Below are 27,479 nucleotides of genomic sequence, written 5' to 3'. Positions count from 1 at the left end.
TTTCCTGATGAACATTTTCTATAGAGAAGTTAATATCATGAGAACTACAGGATTTTTTAAAGCACCCACAAAGGGTGCTTTTGTCAGCACGTGTCTGGGTCTTTCCCAGGTAAGTCTTAAAACTTGTCATTGTCTTAGCTGGAATGTTTCTACAGCAGAAGGCAGTCTGTCTGTATTCTTCCATGCTGGTTTGTAGTGATTTACCAAAATGTTAAGGGTAATAGTCTTCTCTCCCACAGTTAGAATATAAGGTTTCTGAGGGCAAGTGCCATATGTCTTGGTTGATAAATTTGATTATTTTGTTACGGCATCTAGATTTTTAAAAAAGAAAGTCCCCTGAGGTGATCTACGTGTCTTTTTTAGGTCTCTACGTTCCCTGAGCAACCTTTGTACAGGAGCATCTTGCTTCAGGCAGGGACTGTTTTGTGCATCCCTGGTGAAGTGGAAAGAGCCTGGCCTTGGGAGCCGGAGCCGGAGCCGGAGCCAGAGCCGGAGCTGGAGCTAGAGACACAACTGGGATCTGTGCTCTAGCTTTCCTACTTAGTTCTGCAAGACTCTCCAATGAATTTTCTAACTTTCATTGATGCTCAGTTTCTTCTTTTGCAAAGCGAGTATAGAAACCTTACTTGGTGTTCTAAGGAGTAAAAACGGCATGATATGTGAAGTGGCTGGTTCACAATTGGCATTCAGCAAGTGAAGAGATGGCTCATCTCTGTTGTGTAGGGTGAGCACAAGGGCCTTGCACCGAGTGTGTGCATGATCAGTCGGTCTTGACGGTAATGGTTTGGTTCCCTGAGACCTGACCCTAAGGAGCAAGCAACTCTGAAGTCTTTTAAAACATGATGGGTTAATTCAGAGTGTCCTTCATTGCCTGGCTTTGCATAGGAAGGTAGACCTGGACACCAATTTCTTGGTTCTTGGATCCTATTTCAGTTCATAAAGCCTGATATTTGGTCCAGGTAAGTCTGGTAATATTAACCTTAAGACCAGATACACAGTGATTGTATATTCATCAGTCTATTAAAACAACAAAGCATAAAAAGAACTAGATAGGTAATTTCTTTGCTAGAATACAGCAATTTACAGTTTCGTATATGCAGTCATCCCTTGGTGTACAAAGGAGATTAGTTTCAGGACCCTGCAGATACCTCCACTGGGCCCTGCAGAATTTGAGTATATAAAATGTTTGCTCATCTTTTGGCTGCAACTCCATCTTCCAGTAATTCACCAAAATGACAAACACAAAGGGAAAGAGAAGGGGCACCCGATACATGTTCTCTAGGCCTTTTAGAAAACACGGAGTTGTTCCTTTGGCCACATATATGCAAATCTACAAGAAAGGTGATATTGTAGACACCAAGGGAATGGGTACTGTTCAAAAAGGCATGCCACCCAAATGTTACCATGGCAAAACTGGAAGAGTCTTCAGTGTTTCCCAGCATGCTATTGGCATTGTTGTAAATAAAGAAATTAAGGGCAAGATTTTTACCAAGAGGATTAATTTTCATATTGAGCACATTAAGCACTCTAGGAGCCAAGATAGCTTCCTGAAATGCATGAAGGAAAATGGTCAGAAAAAGAAGGAAGCCAAAGAGAAGGTACCTGGATTCAACTGAAGTGCCAGCCTGTTCTACCCAGAGAAGCACACTTTGTAAGAACCAACGGGAAGGAGCCTGAGCTCCTGGAACCCATTCCCTAGGAATTCATGGCATAATAGGCATGCAGCATAGCACACAGGAAAAACAGAACCAGAGGAACAGAAGCATAAGGTGCTGGAACCTATTCCCCATGAATTGATGGCATAGCTAGCTTTGTCACATTCAATGGAAAGCTGCCTCCCTGAGCTGCTGGAATCTTTTGCCTATGAATTCATGGCATAGCAGGTATCAAAAATAAAAGGCTACTATAAAACATATGTACATAAATAAATAAATGAAATGTTGACTTGCCGTGTACCTGGGTTCTACATCCTGCAAATGCTGTATTTTCTCTCTGAATTATATTGGAAAAAAAAATTCCAACGGTAACCCATAGAGTTCAAGTACGTGTTCAAGGGTCAACTGTATTTTTTAATTTAATTTTAGGAACAACTTATTAAAGTCATATTATTAATTCCCTTTTATAAGTGAATAAACAGAGGCTGACAAATTAAGGGACTTTGCACGGGCTGGCAAAGTTTAGATTCAAATCCAGTCCTTTTGACCCTAGCTTTTTGTAACTATTTTCCTGCAGCTACCAGGGATGTATAACAATGGAAGTCAGAAGTGTATACCAGATATTCACTGAGCCAGTGTCCTTCTGTGCCTAGAATACAGACAGATTTTGTGTACGATTGTAATATAAACACACACACACACACGTATAATAGATGCCAGCCTACTTGCAGGAGGAGACAATATAGATTTAAAAATACCTTTATTGAATATTTGCTATGAGCTTGGTACTATCTTGAATGGTTTAGTAGTTTTATCTTAGTTTGAAAAAAACCCATTTCAAAAAATTACACTTTATTCTCAAGTGCTTGGATGCAGCTTTTATACCTGATGCATTTAAAAATTGACTAAAATTAGTGAACAAGAAAATGAGGATAATAGAAGTATAATGTGATATAATTCACTGTGTGAGTAATAGAGTGTAAGGCTTGATATCTTAGGCACTGATGATCTGATGGGCCTTCACTTCCATGGCCCAGGTTCAGGGATATTGATTCTGGGCCTATCCACATGGGTTTCACTTCAGTTATTAAACCCATGCCACTGAGAAGACAGGTTTTCTCAGAAAAGATAATGTTTTTAGTGTTCCATATCAACTTTTTGGTACATTAGTATACATTTGGTAAAATTTCAAGACTTCTGAAAGAAAATAAGCAATTCCTGAATAAGCCAGTATTATGAATCAAGGTATTTAAGTTATGTATTTGCAAAAGACCCAAAGTCTTTTTACTGAATGGAGCCTCTGTTTCCCTCATTCCTGAGCATGGTATGGCCTGTACTGTAGATGTCTGTATAATATATGATGTGGTAAATGTGTAGCCTTAGAGATTTTGTGGTTTAAAGGAAAAGTTGAGAGGGAACTATGGATTGTCTGTAAGAGTGGACACCTGTCTTGCTATATCAAACCCACCTTTCTTTCCCATTTTTAAGCCCTAACAGACCTCTCTTCAGCTTTTTAAGATGGTTTTCTCTCAGCTACACACAGTACTTCTTAGTCTTGTTTTTCTATATTGTGGCCTCTGGCCCAACCTTGACTCTCCTAAGAACTCAAAAAGCTTTCATTCTTGTTCTCTAGACAGGTAGGTGCATCTCGACTGCTTCAGAAGAAAGGTAGCATCTATGTCCTGGGCTTGCTTTTGTAATTTTGAGGTTACATGTTTACTATCTAACAGAGCTAAGATATTTTGCTTTTATGTAATGAATTTGGGAGTCTGCCCTGTTTTGAATTATCTAGATTGTCTAAGTGGAGGGTTCCAAGTGTACTGGATGGTGCAATTAGATAGCTTTGTTTTGGTTCTGTACGCACAACCATATTTGGGAAACACAAAAGGGCCAGTTTTTGCATTTAAGACTTGTCTTGGTTCACGATGCCTGTTTAAGAAACTTTGCGTGCCCAGAGTTATACATATAAAGAGTTTGAGAAGGAGCTCAGGGCTCTGGAATGCCATGAAGTTGGGTAGAAGCAGGGAATTGGCAATGAGCAGGCCTGGGGAGCAAGGAGGGTGCTGAGTGTGTTGTCACCCTGCAGCCCCTGCTACCTATTTTAAGATGAAATGTTTTGTTGCAATTGCTTTAGGAAATCTGGCCAAACATTTGAGTCATCTTATTCCCTGTGTTGTCCTCATAAGGAACTTCTTGGGAGTAGTTTGGCTTCATTAAGCAAAAAGCAATCACTGACGATTGGTGTTGAAATTCCACGTTGGAGGCATTTACTATTAGTCCTGTAGACGATTGCATCACACAGAGCTGCCATGTTCTAATGGACATGACTATCAGTGGCATCTTTTAGATTGTTGCCTAGAATTTTTTCCTGAATGTCCCATCTAAAGATTATACAATTGTATTCCAGTGCCAAGTATGAGCTAAAAATCAATGACTTTTTGTTAAAAAAGAAACAACCACCTGATAAACAGTTTGGAAAATAGAAAAGAAAGAAAATAGTTACCTATAGTTCCACACTACCACAATCACTATTAGGATTTGGGCAAATTTCCTTTCAAATATATGCGTAATATATTTTGCTTTGTGTACAGTCATAGTCATAGATGTTGCACAAACCTGCTCTGTTCACCTCTTCTTATGAGGAGAATGCTTTTTCCCTGTGTGGTCTTTATCACAAGTAATAAGTGCCCCTGTTTTTGAACATCAGACTGTCTCTAAGCTTTCATTTTTTTTTTTTTTTTTGCTTTCATTGTTATTAGTAAAGCAGTGGTAAACATCTCAGTGTGTGTAGCTTTATTGTTGCTCAAGGTTCTTTCTTTGGAGTAGATTCCTCCAAAGCACAAAGGGCATGGGGTACCTCGCTCTTGATATATATAGCACAGAAAATAATGGTAACAATTTACAGTGTCACTTTCTGGGTAGGAAAAAGTCAATGTCTCTGCGTTAACTCACATTGAATATTAGTTTTTAAAATTTGTGGACTAATGTTATAAGTAGGAAAATGGTTAGTTATTAGTTTAATAACTTTTTTTTAACCAGTCAAGTTAAGTGAACTTTTTATCATAGATTTGCATTTTCTCTTCTGGGAAGTATTTCCTTACACCTTAAAATTTTTTCTGAGCAATTAGTATGATTACATTTTAAACTGAGATCGCATATATTAACACTCTCTATTATGTTTGCTGTCAGCTGTGTGTTTTAATACCTACAGAATGTAACATCTGATTACAGATTATCCAGTAGATTCCGTTGTTTGAAGTGCAAATAATATTGCATTTATGAGACTTGAACCTGTTCTGGAGGCTGTGTTTTACTTACTGGCGATTTTGCTGACAGAAATAAACTTTGTTATGTTTATTTAAAGGCTATACTCAAGTATGAAAGGTAAAAGGTGATTGCAGATTTATTGGTAGTTATTGTTCCAGCTCTGAATCTGACCATTCTCTGGCATGGGCCTGGGGTGAGAGTTGATGATATTAGTAGGAGCTTGGGTGTGGTCTTTCTGAATTTTGTGATCCTAAATGGACTTATTAAAACGAGCTTTTCGTCTCCTTTACTTTTGATAGATATTAAAACCAAAACTAGATGCAAATAAGACCTTTAGTTTTTTTTTTTTTTTAGGTCAGTACGCTGCTTGTTGAGATTGACCCCAAATTTTGGGAGGTGAGGGAAAGGGCATTAGTGGGAAGCAACAATGAGATTAAAGGCTTGGAAATAGGAAATCTGTCAGGATTTAATAGGAATAACAAGTATGGTACGTACTTGGGGCTTATAGAGGACATGAGAGAGCTGAGACTAGAAAAGTAATGTGATGTGATCCTATAAGGTCTTATGGCATGTTAAGGAAGTTGGGCTTGAAGTTTTAGATCATGATCCCTGAAAGTGTGACATTTGAGGTGATTTTAGAAAGTAAGACATTAAACTTTCAATACTTCTGTATTTCTTTAATTCTTGATTCTCTCATGCAGAATTTATTCTTTTTCTTTCCCACTTCAGTCATTCTTAGCCACTTTGCTAGCAGAAAGGTTGTCCCATTACATTATTTCAAATGGCACACATCTGTCACCCTAAAATCCTGAAGTCTGATGATGGCCATCCATCCCTGATGATGGCCTCAAAGTCAACAATCTTTTTCATTTTTATTTTTTTGAGACAGAGTCTCACTATGTTGCCCTTGGTAGAAGGCTGTGGCGTTACAGCTCACAGCAACCTCAAACTCTTGGGCTCAAGAGGTTCTCTTGCCTCAGCCTCCCAAGTAGCTGGGACTACGGACGCCTGCCACAACGCCCGGCTATTTTTGTTGCAGTTGTCATTGTTGGTTAGCTGGCCCCAGCCAGGTTCGAACCTACCACCCTCTGTGTATGTGGCTGGCACCATAACCACTGTGCTAAGGGTGCTGAGCCCAAAGTCAACAATCCTGTCTGATCATTTTGTCTCCTCTGGGCTACCCACTGTCCCCGTGTGCAGAGTAGGTGCTGAAGAAGTACAGATTGAATTGTATCATTAGGCTGGGCATAATGACTCACACCTATAATCCTAGCACTCTGGGAGGCTGAGGTGGGTAGATTGCATGAGCTTAGGAGTTGGAGATTAGCTTGAGCAAGAGTAGGACTCCATCTTTAAAAAAGTAGTCAGGCATTGCGACGGGTGCCTGTAGTCCTGGCTACTTGGGAGACTGAGGCAAGAGGATTGCTCAAGCCCAAGAATTTGAGGTTGCTATGAGCCATGACACCACTGTACTCTACTCAGGGCAACAAAGTGAGACTTTGTCTTAAAAAAGAAAAAAAAAAATTGTATCATCAGGCCTGTGTTTTAGATGTAATATTCTTTCCCAGAAGCTTCACTGCCTTTTTGCTCAGTCAACCCCTCTGAGCTTATAGGAGCCCTGTGAATTTTTTCCCACCTCGGAATTTGACCCAGGTTGCAGTGAAAGGTGGTGAGTGGGTGGGTGGGTGGATGCCTGCACAGTGGCCCAAAGGGGTCTCCTGGAACCTCTTTTCTACATAGTTGAAAAAACATTAAAATGGGCAGGGTAGCCTATGTGGGTCTTTCTGGTTCTAATATTCCAGATGAAACCCTCAGAAGTGAGTATATAGTTGGAAAGGAGTGAAGACCAGCTCATGACCCTCTGGCACTTAAACTCCTAGAAGAACCATATCAGCCCTGTTCTAGAAGGAGGATCCTCATGGCATGGCCCAACATAAAATAGTTCAGTGACACTTAGAAATCAGTCCCAGAAAGTGTGAGGAGGAGGAAAGAGTTAACTGTCTTAAATGTAGTAGAAAGATCAGTGAGGCCCTGACCAGTACAGAAACCATTGGACTTGGCCATGTATGTGCACTGGAAGTCTCTCTGAAGGCCATTTCAGATAATTGGTTAGAACGGAAACTGAGTTGGAGGGACTCCAGGAGGAAACGAGAGGATGTGGAGGATGGCCTTTCTGGTGTGTTTTCCTATTGCTCCCTCTCCAGAAACATTGATCTTTTCACAGAAACCTTGTGCTTGTTGTGTTCTCAGCCCCCAACCGTGTCATGGGATTCCAGACTGAAGTTAATGTCAGGGTCAAGTTTATCCAAGTTTCTTCCCCTTGAAAGGAAGTATCAAGCAACTCAGTGTTTATCCTTTCTGGCTTTCTGAAGAGCCTTCTGCACCCTCTCCAATAATGTAGAGAGGGCATTTAAAGATAAATGACATTAATAAAGATGGGGAAGAGAAGGAACTATTGAAAAATTGGAGAAATGCGGCTCTGCTGGTGGATCAGCAAAGTACAAAGAAATAAGGCCAACCATTTATTCTGGGGCTTTGTGAGCTGCTTCTATTCTTTCCACCCCATTGGAAGTAGCTGCAAATATATAAAATCAAGTCCCGGGTTGGATTTTAAAGCTGGAGTATAAGCAGCAGTTGTCCTAAAGTTGAGCTAGCTTCCTTTGAAGACAATAATGGTAGTAAAGATTATCTTGAAGGTGAGACTCCAAAGTTAGGTTCTGAAGGCTAAATTGAGGCAATGGCAAAGTCCACGAATGAGCACCCACTGCATGCTCAGTGCTGAAGATGACACCGTCACAGCCCTTTCTTTCCAGAAATTTACAATCTCGTATTGAGGACAGGGGGGCTATCCTGTCCCCTCTGCACTCCGCAATGCAGAGAAGCTGGAGCATACTGTGTGGGAGGTTTAGCCAAAGGCTTATTCTCTCTCAAGATCCTTTGCTGGTCCTTGAATTCATTTTTACAGACAAATTCAATTTCTCCCTAGTCATAGATCTCCAAACTAACCGTATAAGGACCTTCTTTCCTTCCCTAGTAAACAACCCATATTTAGTTATTTGACCCTGTTTCATCTGGAATCGTGAGTGTAACTTTTGCTTTTTAGTAAATATTCACTCTGTGTCATCAAGCCTTATCTTAGGAATATAGGGTCGTGGAACGAGGGAGGGATGGTGCAGAACCATTAATTATCTGATGCATTCTTAACAGCTTTGCTACTTCACATCTTGTTCTTCTGGTGGAATGTCTGTTGATGCTGTGGTGTTCTGACCAAGTATGGTAGGTCCCAACAGCCCAAGGTGTGGATGGCAGCTTGGCCCTCACTGGCCCAATCATACTGTGACACCTTATTGGTTCCTATAACCCACTAAGGGAACAACTGCCCACTTGCAGTTATTTGATTTTGCCACTAGCTGGCACTGTCCATCATTTTGGCTTTTACTCAGAGGATCCTAGTTCCTTTGGAGGGATTTGTGGGAGACATTCCAAAGACATGCTATCATGTACTCAACCAAATCTAGCTCTTTATAGCTTCGTTTTAAAATAACTTTTAAGTGTCAGAGGTTTTTATGTAAAATAAACTCTCAAGTTCTACATCTGATTATAATAGCCTATAAACAGCAGGGACTAGATTAGGTTTGCAAAGCTTTCAGTGTTCTTCTGATCAGGCCCAGTGTGAACAGTGTCCTGCACACATCCTTGCTGCCTGGCCTCTGAGCTCTTCAGGTTGTAGAGAGAAAATTTTTGCCTAGCCACTTGGGATTTAGATCTGTCTGGTCTCACCTCACGGGAGAGAAATAAAGATTCTCTCCTTCAGATGAAACCATTGGGACTCCTCCCTCCCATCTTCCAGTTGGCCAAGGTTCTTGGGATTCAAATAACCAGAAACTGCCTCTGGTGAACTCAAACCAAAAAGGGATTTTCCTGGCAAGATGTTGGTTAGTTCACAGAGTTTATGGAAGGTTGGAGAACTGCACTCAAAGCTGGGACAGGAATTCTAGGAGGCTGAGTTGGCTAGAATCAGAGCCAGATTCAAGCCCTAGAATAGTCTGGATAGGATGTTGCTGCTGTTGCCACTGCTGGCGGGGACTGGACAGTGGGTGCTGCTGCTACTGCCCTTGTTGCAGTTTTAATTTTATTTTCAACTGCATCCCCCTCCTCCCCACTCTGCATCACCTGCTACAGATTCAAACAATCACTGTGGGAGAACAAATGTTAGAACCTACTACCCCAGTATCCCATGCAAACCTGGTACTTAACTATGCTTTGTCATTGTCACCTGCTATTGTCATACTAGTTCTTTTTTTTTCCAGATTAATAGGACTGATTTTTTCTTTTTTTGTAGAGACAGAGTCTCACTGTACCGCCCTTGGGTAGAGTGCCGTGGCGTCACACGGCTCACAGCAACCTCTACTCTTGGGCTTAAGCGATTCTCTTGCCTCAGCCTCCCAAGTAGCTGGGACTACAGGCGCCCGCCACAACGCCCGGCTATTTTTTTGTTGCAGTTTGGCCGGGGCTGGGTTTGAACCCGCCACTCTCGGGATATGGGGCCGGCGCCCTACTCACTGAGCTACAGGCGCCGCCCTGTCATACTAGTTCTTAAAATATTGAAATAGTTTCTCACCACCCTGGATCTGTTCTTCTTCTACCTTCTCTCTGTCTAGCCACTAAATTGCTAATAGCAGGTACAGGGAGGGCCTCCTAGAGTAGATGCTACAACTGGCATCTACTCTGGTGAGTGGTCATTTATGGCAAAATGATGATTAAATATTTTAAATATTATTCCTAACCATGTCTGCTTTAGGTCAGTTTGTAAGTAGGAGTGGAGCTGACACTTAGATGTTAGTAGTTTCTATATTCAAAAATATGAAGTGTGCAAGGGGTTACTTCCAAATGCCGGTGATTACTCATCATGTGTGACTTGATTTTCCTTTGTTTGATTCATAAGACATCTGCATTTATTTCTTTCCCAGCCTAAGAACGCTATGTGCTTTGTGCTTATTTTCAACATTAAGATGAATTAGATTAATCTGTACAGAGGGAATTAGTAAATGGATTATGGGCTATGATTATAATGAAATATTATACAGCAGTTAAAATGATGGATGTGCTGTGTTAGAAAAGTAGAAGAATATTCATGAAATAATTTAAAAATTAGAAAACAAAGCAATCTACATATTGTATTTGTCACTGTGTACATGTTATTTATGCATTTAAAGTTTAGAAAGGACTGTAAAGGAATAAAAATTTCTGTTAACTTCACAGTTGAATTAAAAAGATTTCTTCAATATTGCTTTAAAAAATGAGTCAACTAAAACCTTAACATAATAAAATTAACATGAAAATTATTTATAAAATAAAAGCATTTGGATGATATCACAGTAGCCCTCTTGGTCCTGGGAGGTAAATTATATCAAAGAACTAGGATTGGAAAACACAAGGGCATATAAATAACAGGTTCCTAGACTAAAAGAACAAATGTCTCCACAGCTTAGAGAATATTGGAAGGATAGGGAAGAGGCTATTGAAGGTCATGGGTAGTCTCAGGTGTACTTGACAGTGATAAAGGCAAAGTTACTGCTGATTTGGGCTGCAGTGAATGACTTAGAATGATTTCCTGGTCACCCTTTGCACTCTACTGTCAGTTCCCAGGACAATAAGCAGAGCAACTATCCAGAATGGAAACCAGCGCCCAACTTTAACTTCTTAAAAAAGGAAACTAGGGCGGCGCCTGTGGCTCAGTAGGTGGGGCGCCGGCCCCATACACCGAGGGTGGCGGGTTCGAACCCGGCCCCGGCTGAACTGCAACCAAAAAATAGCTGGGCGTTGTGGCGGGCGCCTGTAGTCCCAGCTATTCGGGAGGCTGAGGCAAGCAGTCGCTTAAGCCCAGGAGTTGGAGGTTGCTGTGAGCTGTGTGATGCCATGGCACTCTACCGAGGGCCATAAAGTGAGACTCTGTCTCTACAAAAAAAAAAAAAAAAAGGAAACTAAAGCATATCTCCTATGCAGACCCTTATACCGTATCTTGACATCCTAATTACACAATATACAAACCAAGAATTTTCTCTATGTAATTGCCCCTCATGTTTTAAAGTACAAAGGGAACACCTGGAATCTTGTTAGAATGCAAATTCTGATTCAGTAGATATAGAGTGAAGTTTGAGTTTTTGCATTTTTTTTTTTTTTTTTTAGTTCCTGTATTTTTAATAAGTTTCCAGCTAATGGCAATGCTTTTGGTCTCTGGATCACACTTTAAATATCAAGGTTCCACATATTCTGAGGACTTGCTTTTCAGACTGTATGACCTTCAGATGTATTCAGTAAGAGCTCACTATTCACAGTATATGCAAGACCTGTGCTTTGAAAATTATAAAACATTGCTGAGATAAATCAAAGAAGATCTGGATAAAGGGAGAGATAGGCCATATTCATGAATCGGAAGACTCAATGTTATTAAACTGTTAGTTTTCCCCAGATTGGTCTATGTATGGATCCAGCATGATCCCAAGCAGTATTACAACAGACTTTGGGAGGGGGGGAGGGGCTTTCTTTGATAATATGGTCTTAAACTTTACATGAAAATGCAAAGGACTTCAAATAACTGAAATAATATTTTTTTTTTTTTTTTTTTTTTTTTTTGAGACAGTTTCACTCAGTTGCTCCTGGCTAGAGTGCCATGGCATCAGCCTAGCTGACAGCAACCTCAGACTCCTGGGCTCAAGTGATCCTCCTGCCTCAGCCTCCCAAGTAGCTAGGACTATAGGTGCCTGCCACAATGCCCAGCTGCTAGTTTTTCTGTTTTTAGTAGAGACGGAGTCTTTCTCTTGCTCAGGCTGGTCTTAAACTCCTGAGCTCAAGCAATCCATTAGCCTCAGCTCCCAGAGTTAAAACAATTTTGAAAAAGAATCAAGTTGGAAGACACACCACCTAATTTCAAGACTATATAAAGCTATAGTAATCATGACAGTGAATTATTAGATAATAATATCTCTTTTATGAAATCATAGCTGTGTACATAGATATGATCATGAGGCATCATACACTAGCTTCATAGACCATTTGACATATTTTCATCACAATGGTTAACATAGCCTTCCTGGCATTTTCTTAGTAGATAACAGTATCTCAATGGAACAGAATAAAATCCAGAAAATGACCCACACACATACAGCTAGTTACTTTTCAAAAGTGTTATGCTGGCTCGGCACCTGTAGCTCAAGCAGCTAAGGCACCAGCCACATACATCAGAGCTGGCGCATTCAAATCCAGCCCAGGCCTGCCAAGAAACAATGACAACTACAACCAAAAAAAAACAGTCAGGCGTTGTGGCGAGCGCCTGTTGTCCCAGTTACTTGGAAGGCTGAGGCAAGAGAATCACATAAGCCCAGGAGTTTGAGGTTGCTGTGAGCTGTGATGCTACGGCACTCTACCCAGGGCGACAGCTTAAGGCTCTGTCTCAAAAAAAAAAAAAAAAAAGAAAGTTATGCTGAGCAAGAGAAGCTAGGCATGAAAGATCACATATACTATGATACTATTTCTACAAAATCCTAGAAAAGGTAAAACTACAGTGACAGAAAGCAGGTTATTGGTTAACAGGGCCTTGGAAAGATACATATCTATAGAGAGGAATAAGGAAACTGTCCCGGGAGCATGAGGGAAATTTTTCAGGTAAGGGAAATGCTGTATATTGTCATTGTGTTGTAGGATATATGTATTTGTTAGAAGTCATCAAATTGTATAATTAAAATAGGTACATTTGGTTGTGTGCAAATTATAACTCAAAAAAGATCTTCTGGATATGTCTTAGGGCATTGTCAGTATAATTTAAGCTGTGTATGATTTGAAACCCTACTAAATTGAGGGGTTATCCATTTGAACACCAGTGTGTGTGGTGCCTGGGAGCCTTGGCCTGGGAGTCAGCTGTCTGGGTTCCAGTATCAACTCTCCCATCATGGCAGGCAAGCTGCATCACCACGCCACTCTGTGCCTCAGTTTCCTTATTATGATGTTAGCGCTTACCTCAGGGTTGTTGAGAGGAACAAATACATTAATATATTTAAAGCACTTAGAACTTTGCCTTGTGCGTATAGGCATGTAAGCATTCTTTATTATTATCAGCTTCTGATAATCTGGTTTGTGTTATAATTTTTTCTTTCTCCTAAAATGCATTTTCCCCCTTTATCTCCTTCTTGAACCACGTGTGCTCATTAAAACTTGAAGTTTTTAGTAGAATGTTAGAGCTAGAAGAGATCTTGTATAGCATGCAAGTATGGGTGACAAAACTGAGACCAAGGAGGCTGATTGATGTATCCAAGGTCACGATAGCACATGGCCAAGCAACTACTTTGTCTACTTTGTCAAGGGTTATAGAGTCTGCATTTTAAATGTTAACCATAGGTATTTACCTTGGGCCTGCCATTGATTCCACTGTGTGGTGTTTGCTTTTCTGCAGAGCAGTTCAGAGCCCCAGTTTCAGAAGACTTGTCCTGCGACCACCATGAGCTCTGGTAAGTGATTTAAAATCCTGTCCTTCTCTTGTCAATCTACAAAACTGGGCAGATTAACCAGATTTTCCATGTCCTCTGAAGGCCCCAGCAGCATTTCATTTTTTTTGGAACTTGGGCAGTGGCCAAGTTTTGTCATAAAATCATCTTCATCACCATCGTCACTGTCATTGTTAATGATTTTTTGAATGCCTACTATGCTATACACTTTGCATGTGCCAAGTCCCAATCTTTTCACTAGTCTCTTTTCCCACTATTGAGATATAATTGGCCTACAATAAACTGTAGATATCTTACATATACAATTTGATAAATTTTGACATATGTATACACCTCAGTGGCAGTTCTTAATCCAGGTGAATGCAGTAAAAGTCAACAAACTGATCATAATTAACCCAGGGTGTGAACTAATCTAATACTTTCATCATCTGGGTTGGCTGGTTTGCTTACTCTTTTGCTTTGCCTTTGGTTAAAAAAAAAAAGCAAGACCTAAACAGATAACTAGTTTTGAGTATTTTTAGGTTTGAACTGGGGAGAAAACACAAGATAGGGAAGACAGAGATGGGAACAGATCACTGCTCATTGTGTAGCTGAGAGCTGTCAGCAGTCCAGTCCAGAACTGGAGCCAAGGAAGTTTCCATCTGGAGATTAAGGATTGCCTTGGCCACTGAGCATGCCCTGGGCCCCCTGGAGACCTATAGGTGGGGCAGAGTGGGGGTGGGGGATGACAATTTGGATATTTCATTCAGGAGTCTCTTAATCCTACACTATTTCGTGACCTCTGTGGATTGAAGACAAACCTTTTCCATTTATTTGCATGTAGTACCCTATTAGTCAAGTTCTAAGTAAGACAGCATATGGTTAGGATCTAGAAGGATTCCAGGGTGGAACAGCTCAGGGCCACACCTGGCCTCATCATGCATTGACTGTGGTCTTGAGCCTGTGGCGGACCCTTCTCCGCATTCTCTTCTGCAAAATGAACATAATCAAAACACCAATTCCATGGGATTTTGTGAGGTTTAAGCAAGGCAGTGCTTTTAAAGTGCTGAGCACTATGTCTAAGGTATGAGGTCTTGCTGGTATCAACCCAGGGTTCCTCTTTGCAAAGGGAGGGACTTGGCTTTTCCCTGATTCCTTGAGTGTTTCTGTGGTATATGAAGAGACTATGCACCTTCTTTCCCCCTTCACGTAGTCCTGGGTGCTGCCAGTAACTCCTACTTTATAACTCATATTCTGTTGTCTGTTTGGCTTTTTACTTTTGTTGTCCTTTAAAACAGGCCATGGCTTTTTAAAAATAAGTTTTGCTCTATAGCTTGAAGTTTTCTGCTCTTCCAATGTCATAATTAGTCTAAACTGGCATTGCTACTCTTGTCATTAATAAGGGCCAGAGAAGAAGGAAAGGAAGGGCTTGGAAGGAGGGTGAGGGAGTGGAAATGCCCCAGGGACTTCTCCCCAGGATGTCTCCTGCAGGTGGGGTGCTGGAAGGAGGCATTCCTTAGGAAGAGTCCAAAGCTCTAGACCCTTTGACCTGATAATCCCACGCTTGGGAATGTCTATCGTAATGGGAAAGGAGACAAAAACATCACCCACATGAAGGTGGGGAATGAGTAAGTACGTTATGTGTATTTACTTGATGGAATATTATGCCACTATTAAAAATGATCATTAGGAAGAAAGTAGCTATGTGGAAAATATTTGTTTTACTCTTTGGTAGAAGGAGCAGCATGAAAACGATATGTTCTTTTTATTCCGGATGTGGGCTGGGCTGCCAGTCACTACCAGAAGTGATTTCCCTGCATGATCTTGTTTCATTCTCCTGGCAAACCCACAATGGTGGGCATGGTTTAATACCCCCTTTATGTAGATGGGAAAACTGAGGCCCTGATGGGCTAGTGATTTGTCTGGGATCCCCCAGTTAGTGTGTAGCACTGCTGAGTCAAATTTGGCTGTTGGACACCAACTTGTTATGCTGCAGAGGTTTGACTTTGAGGTGGAGGAATTATTGATTTTTAAATACTTTTCCAAAATGTCTTCAGGTTTGTTTAATATTTATTAAAGGAAAAATAAAAAAGCAATGGAAGAACATGGGTTTGGGTTGATGGTAGCTCAGAGGCTGATGTATTCTATCTTGGGAGGCCTAAGGTAAAGGCTGCTGTCGTAGAAGAAGTTGGGCAGATACACAGGGAAGAGATAGTTCTAGAAAAAAAAATGGATGATGGAACTTGTGTTGTTTCTTTAACTTGGATTTCTGGCCTTCTTGCCAGTATCCTCCTTCCACCCATCCCAAAAATGAGAATTTGAGGGAGACTTGACATCTAGGAGAATTAGTCTTCATCTGTAGGTAGATGTGAGGCAATTTGCAGGACAGCCTGCCCATGGGGCCAGCATACGGGAAATCCAAGCCACCCTAGGGAGGTGAAGTGGCTGCTCACATCTGGCCATGGGCAGCATCCAGGCTGGCCTGTCAGTGTAGTTTATAAACGTTTGAGGTGACCACCTGTAGGAGGCTGATTGTTAAGGGCCCAGGAAAGGTGACTTCGTTTCAACCTAATGAGCTACTAGGGTTTGGGACTGGGCTTTAGTCACAGCATTTGGGGAAATAGTATATATAAATCAGGAAAACAAAATGATTATCGCATTGGCAATGAAGAAGATGAGCTGTGAGATGGGGCAGACCAGATTTCAAATCCCAGCCAAGTGATCTTGGGCAGGCCTGGCACCCTCTCTAAGGCTCAGTTTTCTTATCTATACAATAAGAGTTCCTAACTCCTAGCTTCAGGGGTCTGGGCCTTAAGGATAAAGTGAGATGCCAATTATGGAATGCTAAACATGGCTCCTGAGATCCAGGCGAATCAGTGTGTAAAAACTCATAGCTAGCCTGGTCCAAAGGTAGTGAGTTATCTCAATTGTTTGCAATCAGAGACCAAACTCCTTGTTCTGTTCCCCCTAACTCCCCATCTTACTTCTGCATGTGACTATTCTCGAAAAAACAAATAAACATATAAATCCCATAGCTAGTTATGATTATGTTTAGTGTTTGGCTGGTGCTTGGCTATTGGGGGTCCCTCCAAGCATGTTTGCCACAGGTGCTATTTTTGCATAGAGAACTGGGTGGAACTTACACTGCAGGTAGATGGGGAGGCTCGCAGTGTCAGGAAAGTCTCTGCTGACACAGAAGAGGTGACATCTAAGGGAGCTTCAAGAATGTGTAGCATTTCTTCAAGGTCAGAAGAGAGGAGAAGGCATTCTTGGCCAAGGGCCTTGTAGAACCCAAGGCCTAGGGGTCTAAAAGTACCTGACATGCCCAAAGTGTTGAGACCAGCACTGCAGGCAGGGAGAAGAGGGAAATGCAGCTAGAAGGGGCTGGGACTGGTGGTGGAAGGCCTTGAATTCAGGTTGTGAGTTGCTCAGATAGCTTGTGGCCTCTGGGGCTTATAGGTTCATTGGTTGGTTTTAATTATCAAGAAGATTAGTTTGTTAATTTAAATACAACCAGGTATGCTAAGACACATGTACAGATCATCCCATTTAATAAAAAAAAATATTCCAAACAATCATCTGTACAATTTTGAAAACAGAATATGTTTCCTCTCCCACCATGGAAATAATATTCTGAATGATTAAGCTCCCAAACTAAATCCCTAAATTTTTAGCTTTGAAACTGAGACAAAATAAAAGTGTATTTCAAGTAAAGAGGATTTAGAAAATCACATTGCAGAATCCCATTTTCCTTCTCTCTGTCTTGCACTCTGGAGATTTTTTTTTTTTTTTTTTTTCAGAGACAGAGCCTCAAGCTGTGGTCCTGGGTAGAGTGCTGTGGCATCACAGCTCACAGCAACCTTTAACTCCTGGGCTCAAGCGATTCTCCTGCCTCTGCCTCCCAAGTAGCTGGGACTACAGGCGCCTGCCACAACGCCCGGCTATTTTTTGGTTGCAGCCGTCAATGTTGTTTGGCGGGCCTGGGCTGGATTTGAACCTGCCAGCTCAGGTGTATGTGGCTGGCACCTTAGCCGCTTGAGCCACAGGCGTTGAGCCACCCTAGAGCTTTTTAACCTGTGGTTAGGTCAGGGTCTAGAACCTGCTCTTGGGATGCAAACTGAGGCTCAGGTTAGAGGAAGGATGGAGAGGAGACTGGGGAGCGGCCAGGAAGCCGTGTCATCCCTGGACGGTGGCATGAGCATCTGAACCAGGCTGGGAAGGCAGGGTATGTTTAAGGACACTTCACAGGCAGGACAGTGTGACTTTGACAGGTGCGGTATGGGGGGAGGTGGCTGAAGGGAAGTGTCCAGGAGTCTGAGGCTTCTGTTCTGTTTGACAGATTGTAGCCTAGGCATGTATGGATGAATGTGAGCTGCCTTTGAGGGGGTGGGTAGGCCTTAGTCAGGTTGGAGATACCATTTTTAGGGAGTTAAGCAGATTATTTAAATGTCAGGAAGGAAGCCATAGCAAGGAGACAGAGGAGAATTCATCTTGCCCTCAGCATACTTCCATCCTCAAGCACCTTTTTCGTCCTCTCCTGGTTCAGGCCATGCAGCATTCCCAGAACTCCCTCCCCCATGATGTGCTGAGCGGCCTACCCCAGGGCTGAGGAAACCCCCAGAGTGGGTGAGGGGAGGTGGATGGAATCACTCCGGGGTCCCTGAGTACGGGATCCCTGTGCTGTCTCTCAAATCTGTCCCCCCAGCACCATGTTCCATGCAAGACTCATTAAATGCTGGGGAGGAAAATTCACAAGCCTCCTGTTCTTTGTTTCCTTTCAGAATGTGATGCTTCCAAAGCTGTGGTGAATGGCTTGGCATCTGGCAGCAATGGGCAAGACAAAGGTAAGGCTCTTGGAGAGCAGCCTGCCTGGGTCCTGGAAGGGACTTTTACCACATCATTGTCCTAATCAGGCTGTGAACTGGAGACTCACTCTCAGCACTGATGTTCTGAGATCTGAGCCTGTTCTTTCTTCTCCTAAGTCTGAATTTGCCATTTTCTCACGGTGGGGTGATGTATTAAAAACTATCTCTAGCTTGCACGTATGCTGTGAAGGACGGATCAAATACAAGGACCAAGGCATGCTGCAGGCCTGGTACACATGGTGTTTATCACACTGAAATGTCCTGTACCCAGCATTTTACCTTCACCTGTAATGAACAGTTACACGTGCACAGTCCTGACCCCAAGGCAAAAGCCTAAATCATTGAAATAAATTATGTCAGTGGCATTAGTTTCATGTACCTCCTCTCATATTCTCAGTTTCAAAAAACTGTGAGATAAAAGATGTAAACATGAAATGAATGATGGGTAAGATGACATTTAGGTCTTGTTTGCCCTGGAGACTTTCTTTTTTTAATTTTTATTTTTTTAATTTCTGAATGTTAGGGGGTACACATGTTTTGTTTATATACTTTGTTGTTGTACAGATTGAGTCAAAGTTATAAGTGTGGTCTTCACCCAGTTAGCACTGTACCCAATAGGTGTGGATGTGCTCAGTCCCCTCTCCCTCACTCCTCCCCCAGCTTGATTTTTCACTGAGATTTACTTCCATTTGTGCACTTAATTGTTGATCTATCAGCTCTGATTTGGTCTGAGTACGTGTGTGTGTTTCTCTGTTCTTGTGATGTTTCACTTAAAAGAATGGTTTTCAGTTTTTTATGACTGAGTAGTACTCCACGGTATGCATTTACCACATTTAATTAATTTATTTATGTATTGACGGGCACTTGGGTGCCCTGGAGACTTCCATCCTGATCTCAGTGTGACTGCCCCAGTAGCCCAGCAGCAGGGCTCGGAGTGCCATTTTGGCAGTGTGGTGGTGTCATGGGGCAGTTGGGGTGGAGTGATGAGGCATGAGCTCCAGTCCCAGCTCTACCACTTACAGACAGATGTCTTGGAAGGTCCTTTATCCCGGTGGGTATGAGTTCCCTTATCTCATAGGAGATTTGATGACTAAATGCCATGGTATCAAAGAGGAAGGACAAAGATCCTGGTATTGTGCATTTAAGTCAAAATGTACCATTTTTCAAAGAATAATTTCACAGCATTTTGGTCTTTATAATTTCCACCTGGTTCAGCCAGTATTCCCCTTGAGGCAAGACAAAATGTGAACTTAGAACTAGGGGAGGAAAAGCCTAGAGCGGGAGATGGGGAAGGTGGGACCCTGTGGTGAGGGGTGGGTTCCTCGGCAGCAGGAGAGATGGTCGTCCTGTTCTTGCCTCCCTACCTGGCCACCTTCTGCACTTGTAGTAGGGCCAGGTCTGCTGTGCTATTGGGACCTTGGACAATATAGGCTAAGTCACACTTAGGAAACACTGAGGGGAGGTGTCTGTGGAGTGGCCACAGGGGACAGTTTAGCATCCAGTGAGGAGCATGGGGGTGGGGACCCCAATGTGTATAAGACCTGTGGGACTATAGACCCCGTTCCTGTGAATTCATTTATATAAGAGACTTAAGGGGTTGGAGGGAGGGTGGCAGAAGGACATGTGTCCATCCTGTCCTTGGTTGGAAACAAGGCGGCAGGTGTAACCTACAGGTCATCACAGTGACAAGGTCATTAAAGTGGAAGGTCATTAAAGCAGGCCCCAGGACAGCTGAGCTCCAGTCTCAGCCTTTCCACTCAAGAGCCAAGCGCCCAGAGCAATGGCCTGAGCTTCTGGCTTCTTCCTCTGAAAACAGTACCAGAAGTCTCCCACCTTGCCCATCTCCTGAGTGACTTGCCATGAAAACACATTTATGTCCTAATACATGCAGTATCATCAGTCTCAACTTAGCTATTAACAACCAGATGCGGTGCGACTGCCACGTGCTGTACCAGGTGGCAGTGTGCTGGGCTGGAAGGTGCCTCCCACCCTCCCTCTGTCCCCTTGACAGTCTGGCCAGCATGATGCTAATTCTGTGGTGACAGCCTTGTTCCCAGACAACGCCCCTCCCCCCCAAACGCCCTGTGGAACAAGACCTCTGGACTTTGCTTGTGAGAGTAACTTTGGCACCTTCCCATCTCTCTGTGTGCTGCCATTGGGGCAGCGCGGGGAGGGGACACAACAGGCTTGTTGTGAGAAGCAGGGTTTGGGGATGTGTCCACTGTTGTGATGGCAGAATCTGGCCAGGTAGGGAGCCCAGGGCTGAGCAGGGAGAGGAGCATAAACACCCAGGATATGTGGGCAGTAGCCTTCACCCATCTCAGACTGGTGCCCCTGCTCTGCCTTGGCTCAGCTGGGTGTCAGGATCCTGACACTTGGGCTGTACACTTGGATGTTGCCCAGGGTCTTACGAATGCACTCTGACACTTGGCACTTCTTGCCCAGGAATGGGTGGGTTTAAGCAAGACCATCTGCTGTCTAACAGATGGGGGTTCTGATTTGCTTGGGGCCAGAGGCCTGTGCTTGTCAGAGTAGGCACAGGACCCCAGAAGTTATAATTTAGGGGAAGCAGCTGTGATGGCTAAAGGGACCAGGCAACTCACGAACTTGTTCCTTTCCTTCCTGTGCTCATCTGGAGCCTCCCGGCCAGTAGCTCTCTTCAGAGTCCTCCCCCCAGGATTCTCCCAAGGGGCCCTGGCCTCTGACTGTCCTCCCCTCCCTCTATTTGCCAGGCCGTCTGTGTCTCTGTAAATCTCTTTGTCCAGAGCCTTGGCAAGCTCCTGGTGTGGCAGGAGGCACTGATGAACACTGCCCAACTGTCTTTGGGTGATGGTTGGAGGGAGGGGTCTGCTGTCTTGGCCTAGAACTCTAAAGAGAGAAAGCAAGTTATTTTTAATTCCTGCATCTACTGCTTTTTGTATTGTTCTTTTTTGTGTGGGTGGCTTCCTGCTATTGTCCCTGCCCAGTTCCTCAACTGCCTGAGTGTTTCCCAAATGTTCTTTCTGGATGCACCATTGACCCTTTTGTGTTTTCAGCAATTGCCGACCCTTTACGTGCACGCTCTATTTCTGCTGTTAAAATAATTCCTGTGAAGACAGTGAAAAACGCTTCAGGCCTAGTCCTACCTACAGGTATCTGTCCTTGGGTTGGTTTCTTTTAAAATTATTAGCAGGTCATGCATGGTTTCCTTTCTTCTTTCCTTCTAACCCATACTTTGAGGCTTAATCCTTGCATGTTTAGGAGGCATTCCCTCTCACTTCCTCAGCTGGTTTCCTCACTTCCTCTGTGTGCGTGTGTGTTTTTCTGGGAGTCAGCGAGTGAGGGGAGGAACTAAGGACAGAGGCCTTGCCGTTCCCTTCTTTAGGAGAAAGGTCAGTTCAGAGGCCAAGCATTCGCTCCGGAGTGGGTCTCAGGTGCATGGACTTCTTAGGCTCTCCCTCGAGGTTTCCAACCCTCGTACATTAGTTAAAACTCCCATTTCCCTGAGAATTACTGGCCTCACAGGGAGCCCCTGCCTTACATTCCCTGCGAATGAGGCAGCTGCCTTACATGCCAAACTTAGACTCTCCTGTGTGATGTTTCCTGGGCCGTTTCCCAGAGCATCCAATTTACCGGTAGTCACTTCCTCCCTCTTCTCTGCAGGCATGGGTATAGTTTGGACGTCAGCTGTGGCTCACCACATCCTTCTGTACAAAACAGGACAAAGGAGGTGTAGAGATCCTTTATCCAGTGGCACTTTCAGAAGTTGGGCAAATCTGGGTGTGTGTCCAGGATCCTATGGATGGGCTGGATTTGTCAGTTTGCCCCTCAGCCTTTTGAAATGACCATGAACCAGTTTCCCCAATCGTTTTGTGACATCAGTCACTTAGCCTCTTGATGGAGTTGGACAGGTCAGATGCTGTCCAAGGCCACTGACTGCCCTGCCATACGTTGTGGTTTTTGTGCTTCACTTTCAGTGGAAGAAGTGCAGACCTGTTCTCTCTCTGACACTGATGATCGTTCTGGGCTGCTGGAAAGGGGCTGTGGTGAAAAACAAGGAAAGAGCAGGCTTTGCCTCCTTGTATCCTTGAACAGGGATGGGGATGAGCCAGACATTGGAGCCCACATCTTGCTCAAACGCATGTCCTGAAATTTGACCTGTAATCATAATCATGACAATTATAGGTCAGGGATGCAGGCTGTGAACAACTTGAAAAAAAGTGGAAAAAAAAAAACAACAAAAACAAAACTATGGAGGTCAGCTTAGCTCAGCTGTGCATAAAGAAAGAAACACTTGGCATGCTTGCCTTCTGGAATTGTGTGGTCTGCACCCGTTTCCTGCCTCTTATTACTGATTTTCTTGGAGGATGGGCATCCAGCTCTTTTGGAGTGTATTTTGAACTCCCTCTCAAGGGAACTCTCAGAGGTGACCTGGGTCTGTTGTTGGGCCCTCGTAAAACTGTAGGAGAGGTTGAGGGGCCTGTGGGGACCGCTGAGGTGCAGTGGACACCGTTCATGGAAGGATGAAGCCTTTCTGGTCAATTTTGTTTTGTGTGTGTGGGGGTTTGGTTATGTTTAGAACGTGAGGCTGTCACTCATGAGCTTTTTCACCAGGAAGTGTATCCTTCTATCTCATGATTTCCAGGGTCTTGACTTGCTGATCTAAGGACATTTCCTTTTCTCTTTCCCACTGGAAAACTACAAGGAGCAATGATTCTCTGTGGAACACCCACCTGACTCCCTATGTTGCCGCCTGGCTCTTTTATAAGAACGATGGTCTGGAAGCTTGAGAAATCTTTCATAGCTCTTTCTTGAAGTGTGCCTTACTAATTGGCCAGAAGTCTGCTCACCATCCTAAACTACATTTAATAAAAGGAGTAAACCTGCTTTCATTCTGAGATGTTTTTGGCTGATATCGCAACTCATGCATTTACTCATGGTTGCCTCCATGCCTCCATTTCCCCCTAACTCCATGATGCAGAGTAAACACCTGCAAATGTGATTTGTCCCTCTCTACCACCCGCAAATTAATTTTCATTGCCCACAAGTGTTTGAAGACTGTGTGGCTGCGACTAGGTCCAGCTCATTCCCCAGCTGTGCCAATTTGCTAACTGATTGTCCTGCTAACTTTAATCTTTCAGGAGTCTTGGATTCAGTTTTCTCTTTTGGGGTCTTGTCTTTTCAGATATGGACCCTACAAAAATCTGCACTGGGAAGGGAGCAGTGACTCTCCGGGCCTCATCTTCCTACAAGGAAATCCCAAGCAGTACCCCTGTGAGCCCGCAGGAAACCCCACAACATGGAAGCAAATCAGGTGCATTATCACTTTGACTGGGGGGAAGTATTTAAAGCCACATGGGAAGGGCTGGATGAGGAGTAGGGTGGAGTTTGTGCTTTTGCTACAGAGAGTGTGTATGATTTCATTAGCTCCCTCCTGGTTTACTCAGGGGTCGCTGGGACAGTCAGCTCCATGTCCCCTCTGTGAGGAATGGTGGTCACATCCCTGAACAGACAGGTAGTCACATGCTTCAGGTGAAGGCACAGCAGTGACCACCACTTTATTTGAACTTTGACTGAGCAGATAACCCTGTCAGAACAGCCAGTGCTCTGCAGAGTGCGTTTGTGCAATTGGCTCATGGTGAGATAGAGTAGAGGTTGAGCTTCTCAGAGATCATTCCCAATTCCAAGAGTTTGGCAGGGACCTGTCCAGGCAGGGCTGGCTGAGGAAACAACCAGGGGAGGCTGGGAGGTCCATATGGCCAAGTGACCTTGCTTCCAGGAAAGCAGAGGTAGGCAGGGCTCAGGCCCGGAGTGGGGACCAGCCAGCTGAGAGGGCAATTCTTTGACCAATACAAACTAGAGAAGAGAAGAGAGGTCAAAAGAGCCCTGTAGAGCCTATCTCCACACCCTGATCTGGAACTTGGGGAACCCACATGTCTAGTACATGGTACTAAGGTTTAGAACTGGGGCTCTGGAACCTCACACATCTCTGTTTACATTCTGCCTTCACCATCTTTTGCCTGTGCAACCTTGGACAAATTATTACTGTCTCAACCCTAATGATCTCATCTGTGGAATGGGGTTGATAATTGGACCTGCCTCCTAAGATCATCGTGAGGAAGAAGTATGTGAAGTGTGTTGTGCTTTGCCTGGTGGGTTGGCATGGAATGAACTATTAGATGTCAGCTGCTGTTACTAGATGAGGAGTAGGATTATTCTGGCCTCGAGAAAAGAAGGTTTTCCATAACCCCAGTATTCTAAGAGTTGGGAAGTGCTGACTTTGAAGTTCACAGGGATAGTTATTTAGAGTGGGGCAGCCCCTCTCCACTCTATAGGGAAGTTGGTTCTCATACTTTAACCATATTAGGTGTAGATTCTCACTTGTGAATCTGAGGTGGGATCTGAGGTTTTGCATTTCTGACAAGTTCTTAGGTGATGCCAGCGGTGCTAAGGACCACATCTGAGAGCTACTGCTGTAGGAGATAAGAGTTTTCTTTCTTTCTCAAAGGAAACAAAGGGAGGAATTGAACGGAGGGGATGACCACTCCCTTGGGATGAAAGAGAAAAGGAGTGTAGGGCATGCAGACCCTTCCAGCGGGTTCAGATGGGCTCGTGTAGGGTGTAGATGGACAGTGCCCAGTGTCATGGAGACTGACTTTCTTCCTGTCCCAGCCACCTATAACAGGTACCCAGGCAGATGCTTGGGGGTGAGGGCAGGGTTGGGTTGAGCACAAGCCCCTCTCTGGTAATGTTGGTCCTTGGAGAGGACTTCTTTATCCTTACACTAAGGGAAGGCCTGGGCAGCCTGCAGTGCTGCAAGTGAACAGAGCAGCTTCTTAGTCCTACACTCGGAGCCTGCCCCCTTCCCCTCTTCCTGTTGCAGTTGCTTCTCTCTTCTCCAGAAAAGGAGGGGCAAGGAGAGAAGGCAAAATTTTTTCTTTCTAGCCTGGAATAATCCAGCTTCTCTAAGCCTAACTGGGAAGATCCAGTTCCAAGTTTCCCAGGTGGGGAAGAGAGAATCCTAAGGGACAATGCAAAGAAAAAGGCCTTACCTGAGGCCACATGGCTCAGTGAAATGACTCGGGAATGGCCCAGCCCAGTAGGCGGAGAGGGGTGGGGAGGGGAGCCTCGGGCTCCCTCTTGTGGCTACACTGTGGTGTTGGCATAGAGCACAAGTGCTGCTCCTTACCCAGGACATGCTTATGCTACCAGCATTTGAGGCACTGTCAGAAGCCCTCTCCTGCCTCAAAATTATTGTATATCTTACATATTTCTACCAAAGAAAGATATTTCACCAAATTATCACCAGATTGTTTTAAAATGCAATACCGTACTTGGAAGAATTATGGCATAGCTGTTAGTCATTCATACTTTAGTTAAGCTTAGTATTTTCTTCCTTATAAGTTGAGATCATTGAATCCAATGAGCAGACATTTATTCAGCATTATCCATGTGCCAGATGATGAGCGAGTCACTGGGAATTGTGATTAGAAGTAGGGGAAGGGAGGAAAAGAGAATAATTCTGAGTGCATTTGCTGGGAGCAGAAGGCAATTTGTTGCATCAGAAGAGTCAGGTGTAAGTTTGGAGTCTGCTACCTTACTTTCTGACTGTGGATCAGTCACAGTGACTTTGAAGCCTGTACAAAGTATGAGGGGCTTAGACAAGATATTTCTACACATTTCTAGTTTCAGAAGGCTCAATGACCTTGGGATGTTTAGAAATTAACCTGACACAAATAGAATCCTTTTGGCTGGTAATAAATTTAGGATGGTATGCTAAGACAGTTTGGGTAAAAGGAATAAGCTAGATTTGAGTAGAGGAAATAAGCCCCATGCCCGCTTATTAAATGTACAAAGCAGACTGGAATGAGTTAGCACTGGAGAATGTGATGATGGGACACTTAGGAATGGTGATCTTGTTCTCTGCCCATACTGCCCCTTGGCCAGCATCTTGCTGGCTCCTGACTCTGGTGGTGCCCATACAGCTCCCAGACTTCCTCCCATCCCTGCCTACTCTCTTCATGACCTCTGGGTGACAACTTCTTGGCTCACACCAGTCTCCCATCCTGTCCTAGGAGCCCTGGTCCTTGACCAGCCTCATGAAAATAGTCTTTTGCAGCATTTTCAGACAGCCATGACCAACCTGGACTGGGAGCCTGACTGGGAGGCAGCAGTTGGCCCTTGCCAAGCCTTGGGGTATGCTTCATACTACCCAGGACTTTTCCCATAGTCTATGTCAAATGGCGACTGGCGCCCTCCCTTATCACGAGGGCCAGCATCTGTTCCCGAGACGCTCTATGTACCCCCTCTCTGCCTAACTCCCTGGATTTTCCATCTTAAATTCCTATAGGTCACCAAGTTGCTGATTTTTTTGCCTAGAATGGGAGCTCCAGTCCTTACATGACTCTTGGGCACTGCATTTCAGAAGTATCCCCTATTTCCATTCCTTGCTCCAACTCCCATGTCTTGGGAGAGTGGCATAGTTCTGGAGTCACAGAGTCCACAGTCATCTATCAAGGCTGAGGTCTACCACTTACTGTCTTTGCATTGTGGGATAGTTATTGAACTTTAGAGGGCTTTAGTTGGCTCATCTGTAAAATGGGAGTGATTGTGATAGAGTTGTTGAGATTATGTGAGCTCTTTCATAGCAAGCATTTAGCACAGACCCAAAGCAAGTACTCTTTAATGGTAACTATTCTAGTTTCTACAAGTTAGGAGGCCTATTAAATATTTGAAATAATTTCAATTTGAAGCCATAAGGGCCTGGGCCTGGTAGGAATGAAGAACAGGGGCCAAAGGTAAAATTATCGTCAGGAGGATGAATGAAATGACAGGGCTTGATGCAGTCAGTTCAGGACCTTGGAGAGGCAGGACACCGTGCTGACCAGGAGGTGTCTTCCCTGGTTGTTAGGAGAATAATTGTGGCACTCATAGAGATGGGGAGATTTGTGAAGGTGATTGAAAGGAATATTGACTTCCATTTTTGACATTTTGAGTTTCTTGGCAAAGAAAGAAGAAACTTCCATTTTTGACATTTTGAGTTTCTTCTAGGGGAAAGTATCTAATGGGCATTTGGAAATTCGGAGTTAAGTGTGGATTTGGGAGCCATCTGCATCCAAGTGAACCTTGGGAGGATAGAGATGTTCCTGCATGCAGTGACAGATGGAACCCTTGGAGTTTCCCAGTTAAAACTGACTCTCCAAAATCCTACCTTTGAGGGATAGCTTGACTCA

At 43.7% G+C, this 27,479-nt stretch overlaps 1 protein-coding gene across 49 annotated transcripts in view; it reads left to right on the top strand.

The window, feature by feature from the left end:
* SORBS1 (sorbin and SH3 domain containing 1) overlaps nucleotides 1-27,479 on the top strand; it is a 243,112-nt gene that overhangs the window by 107,064 nt on the left and 108,569 nt on the right. For 29 of the 49 annotated variants that reach the window (XM_053582821.1, XM_053582833.1, XM_053582818.1 and 26 more), the window contains 4 exons: nucleotides 13,372-13,426; nucleotides 18,184-18,246; nucleotides 21,303-21,398; nucleotides 23,432-23,560. In XM_053582821.1, coding sequence (XP_053438796.1) covers nucleotides 13,417-13,426; nucleotides 18,184-18,246; nucleotides 21,303-21,398; nucleotides 23,432-23,560 — 298 coding nt within the window. In that variant the 5' untranslated portion in view covers nucleotides 13,372-13,416. The remainder of the gene's footprint in view (nucleotides 1-13,371; nucleotides 13,427-18,183; nucleotides 18,247-21,302; nucleotides 21,399-23,431; nucleotides 23,561-27,479) is intronic. The other 20 variants (XM_053582809.1, XM_053582832.1, XM_053582805.1 and 17 more) reach the window with 1 other exon arrangement.

The sequence above is a fragment of the Nycticebus coucang genome, chromosome 3, assembly GCF_027406575.1.
Source record: "Nycticebus coucang isolate mNycCou1 chromosome 3, mNycCou1.pri, whole genome shotgun sequence".
NCBI classification, from domain to species: domain Eukaryota; kingdom Metazoa; phylum Chordata; class Mammalia; order Primates; family Lorisidae; genus Nycticebus; species Nycticebus coucang.
The sequence above is the reverse complement of the archived record's forward strand: the minus strand, read 5'-3'. Positions and strand labels throughout refer to the sequence as shown.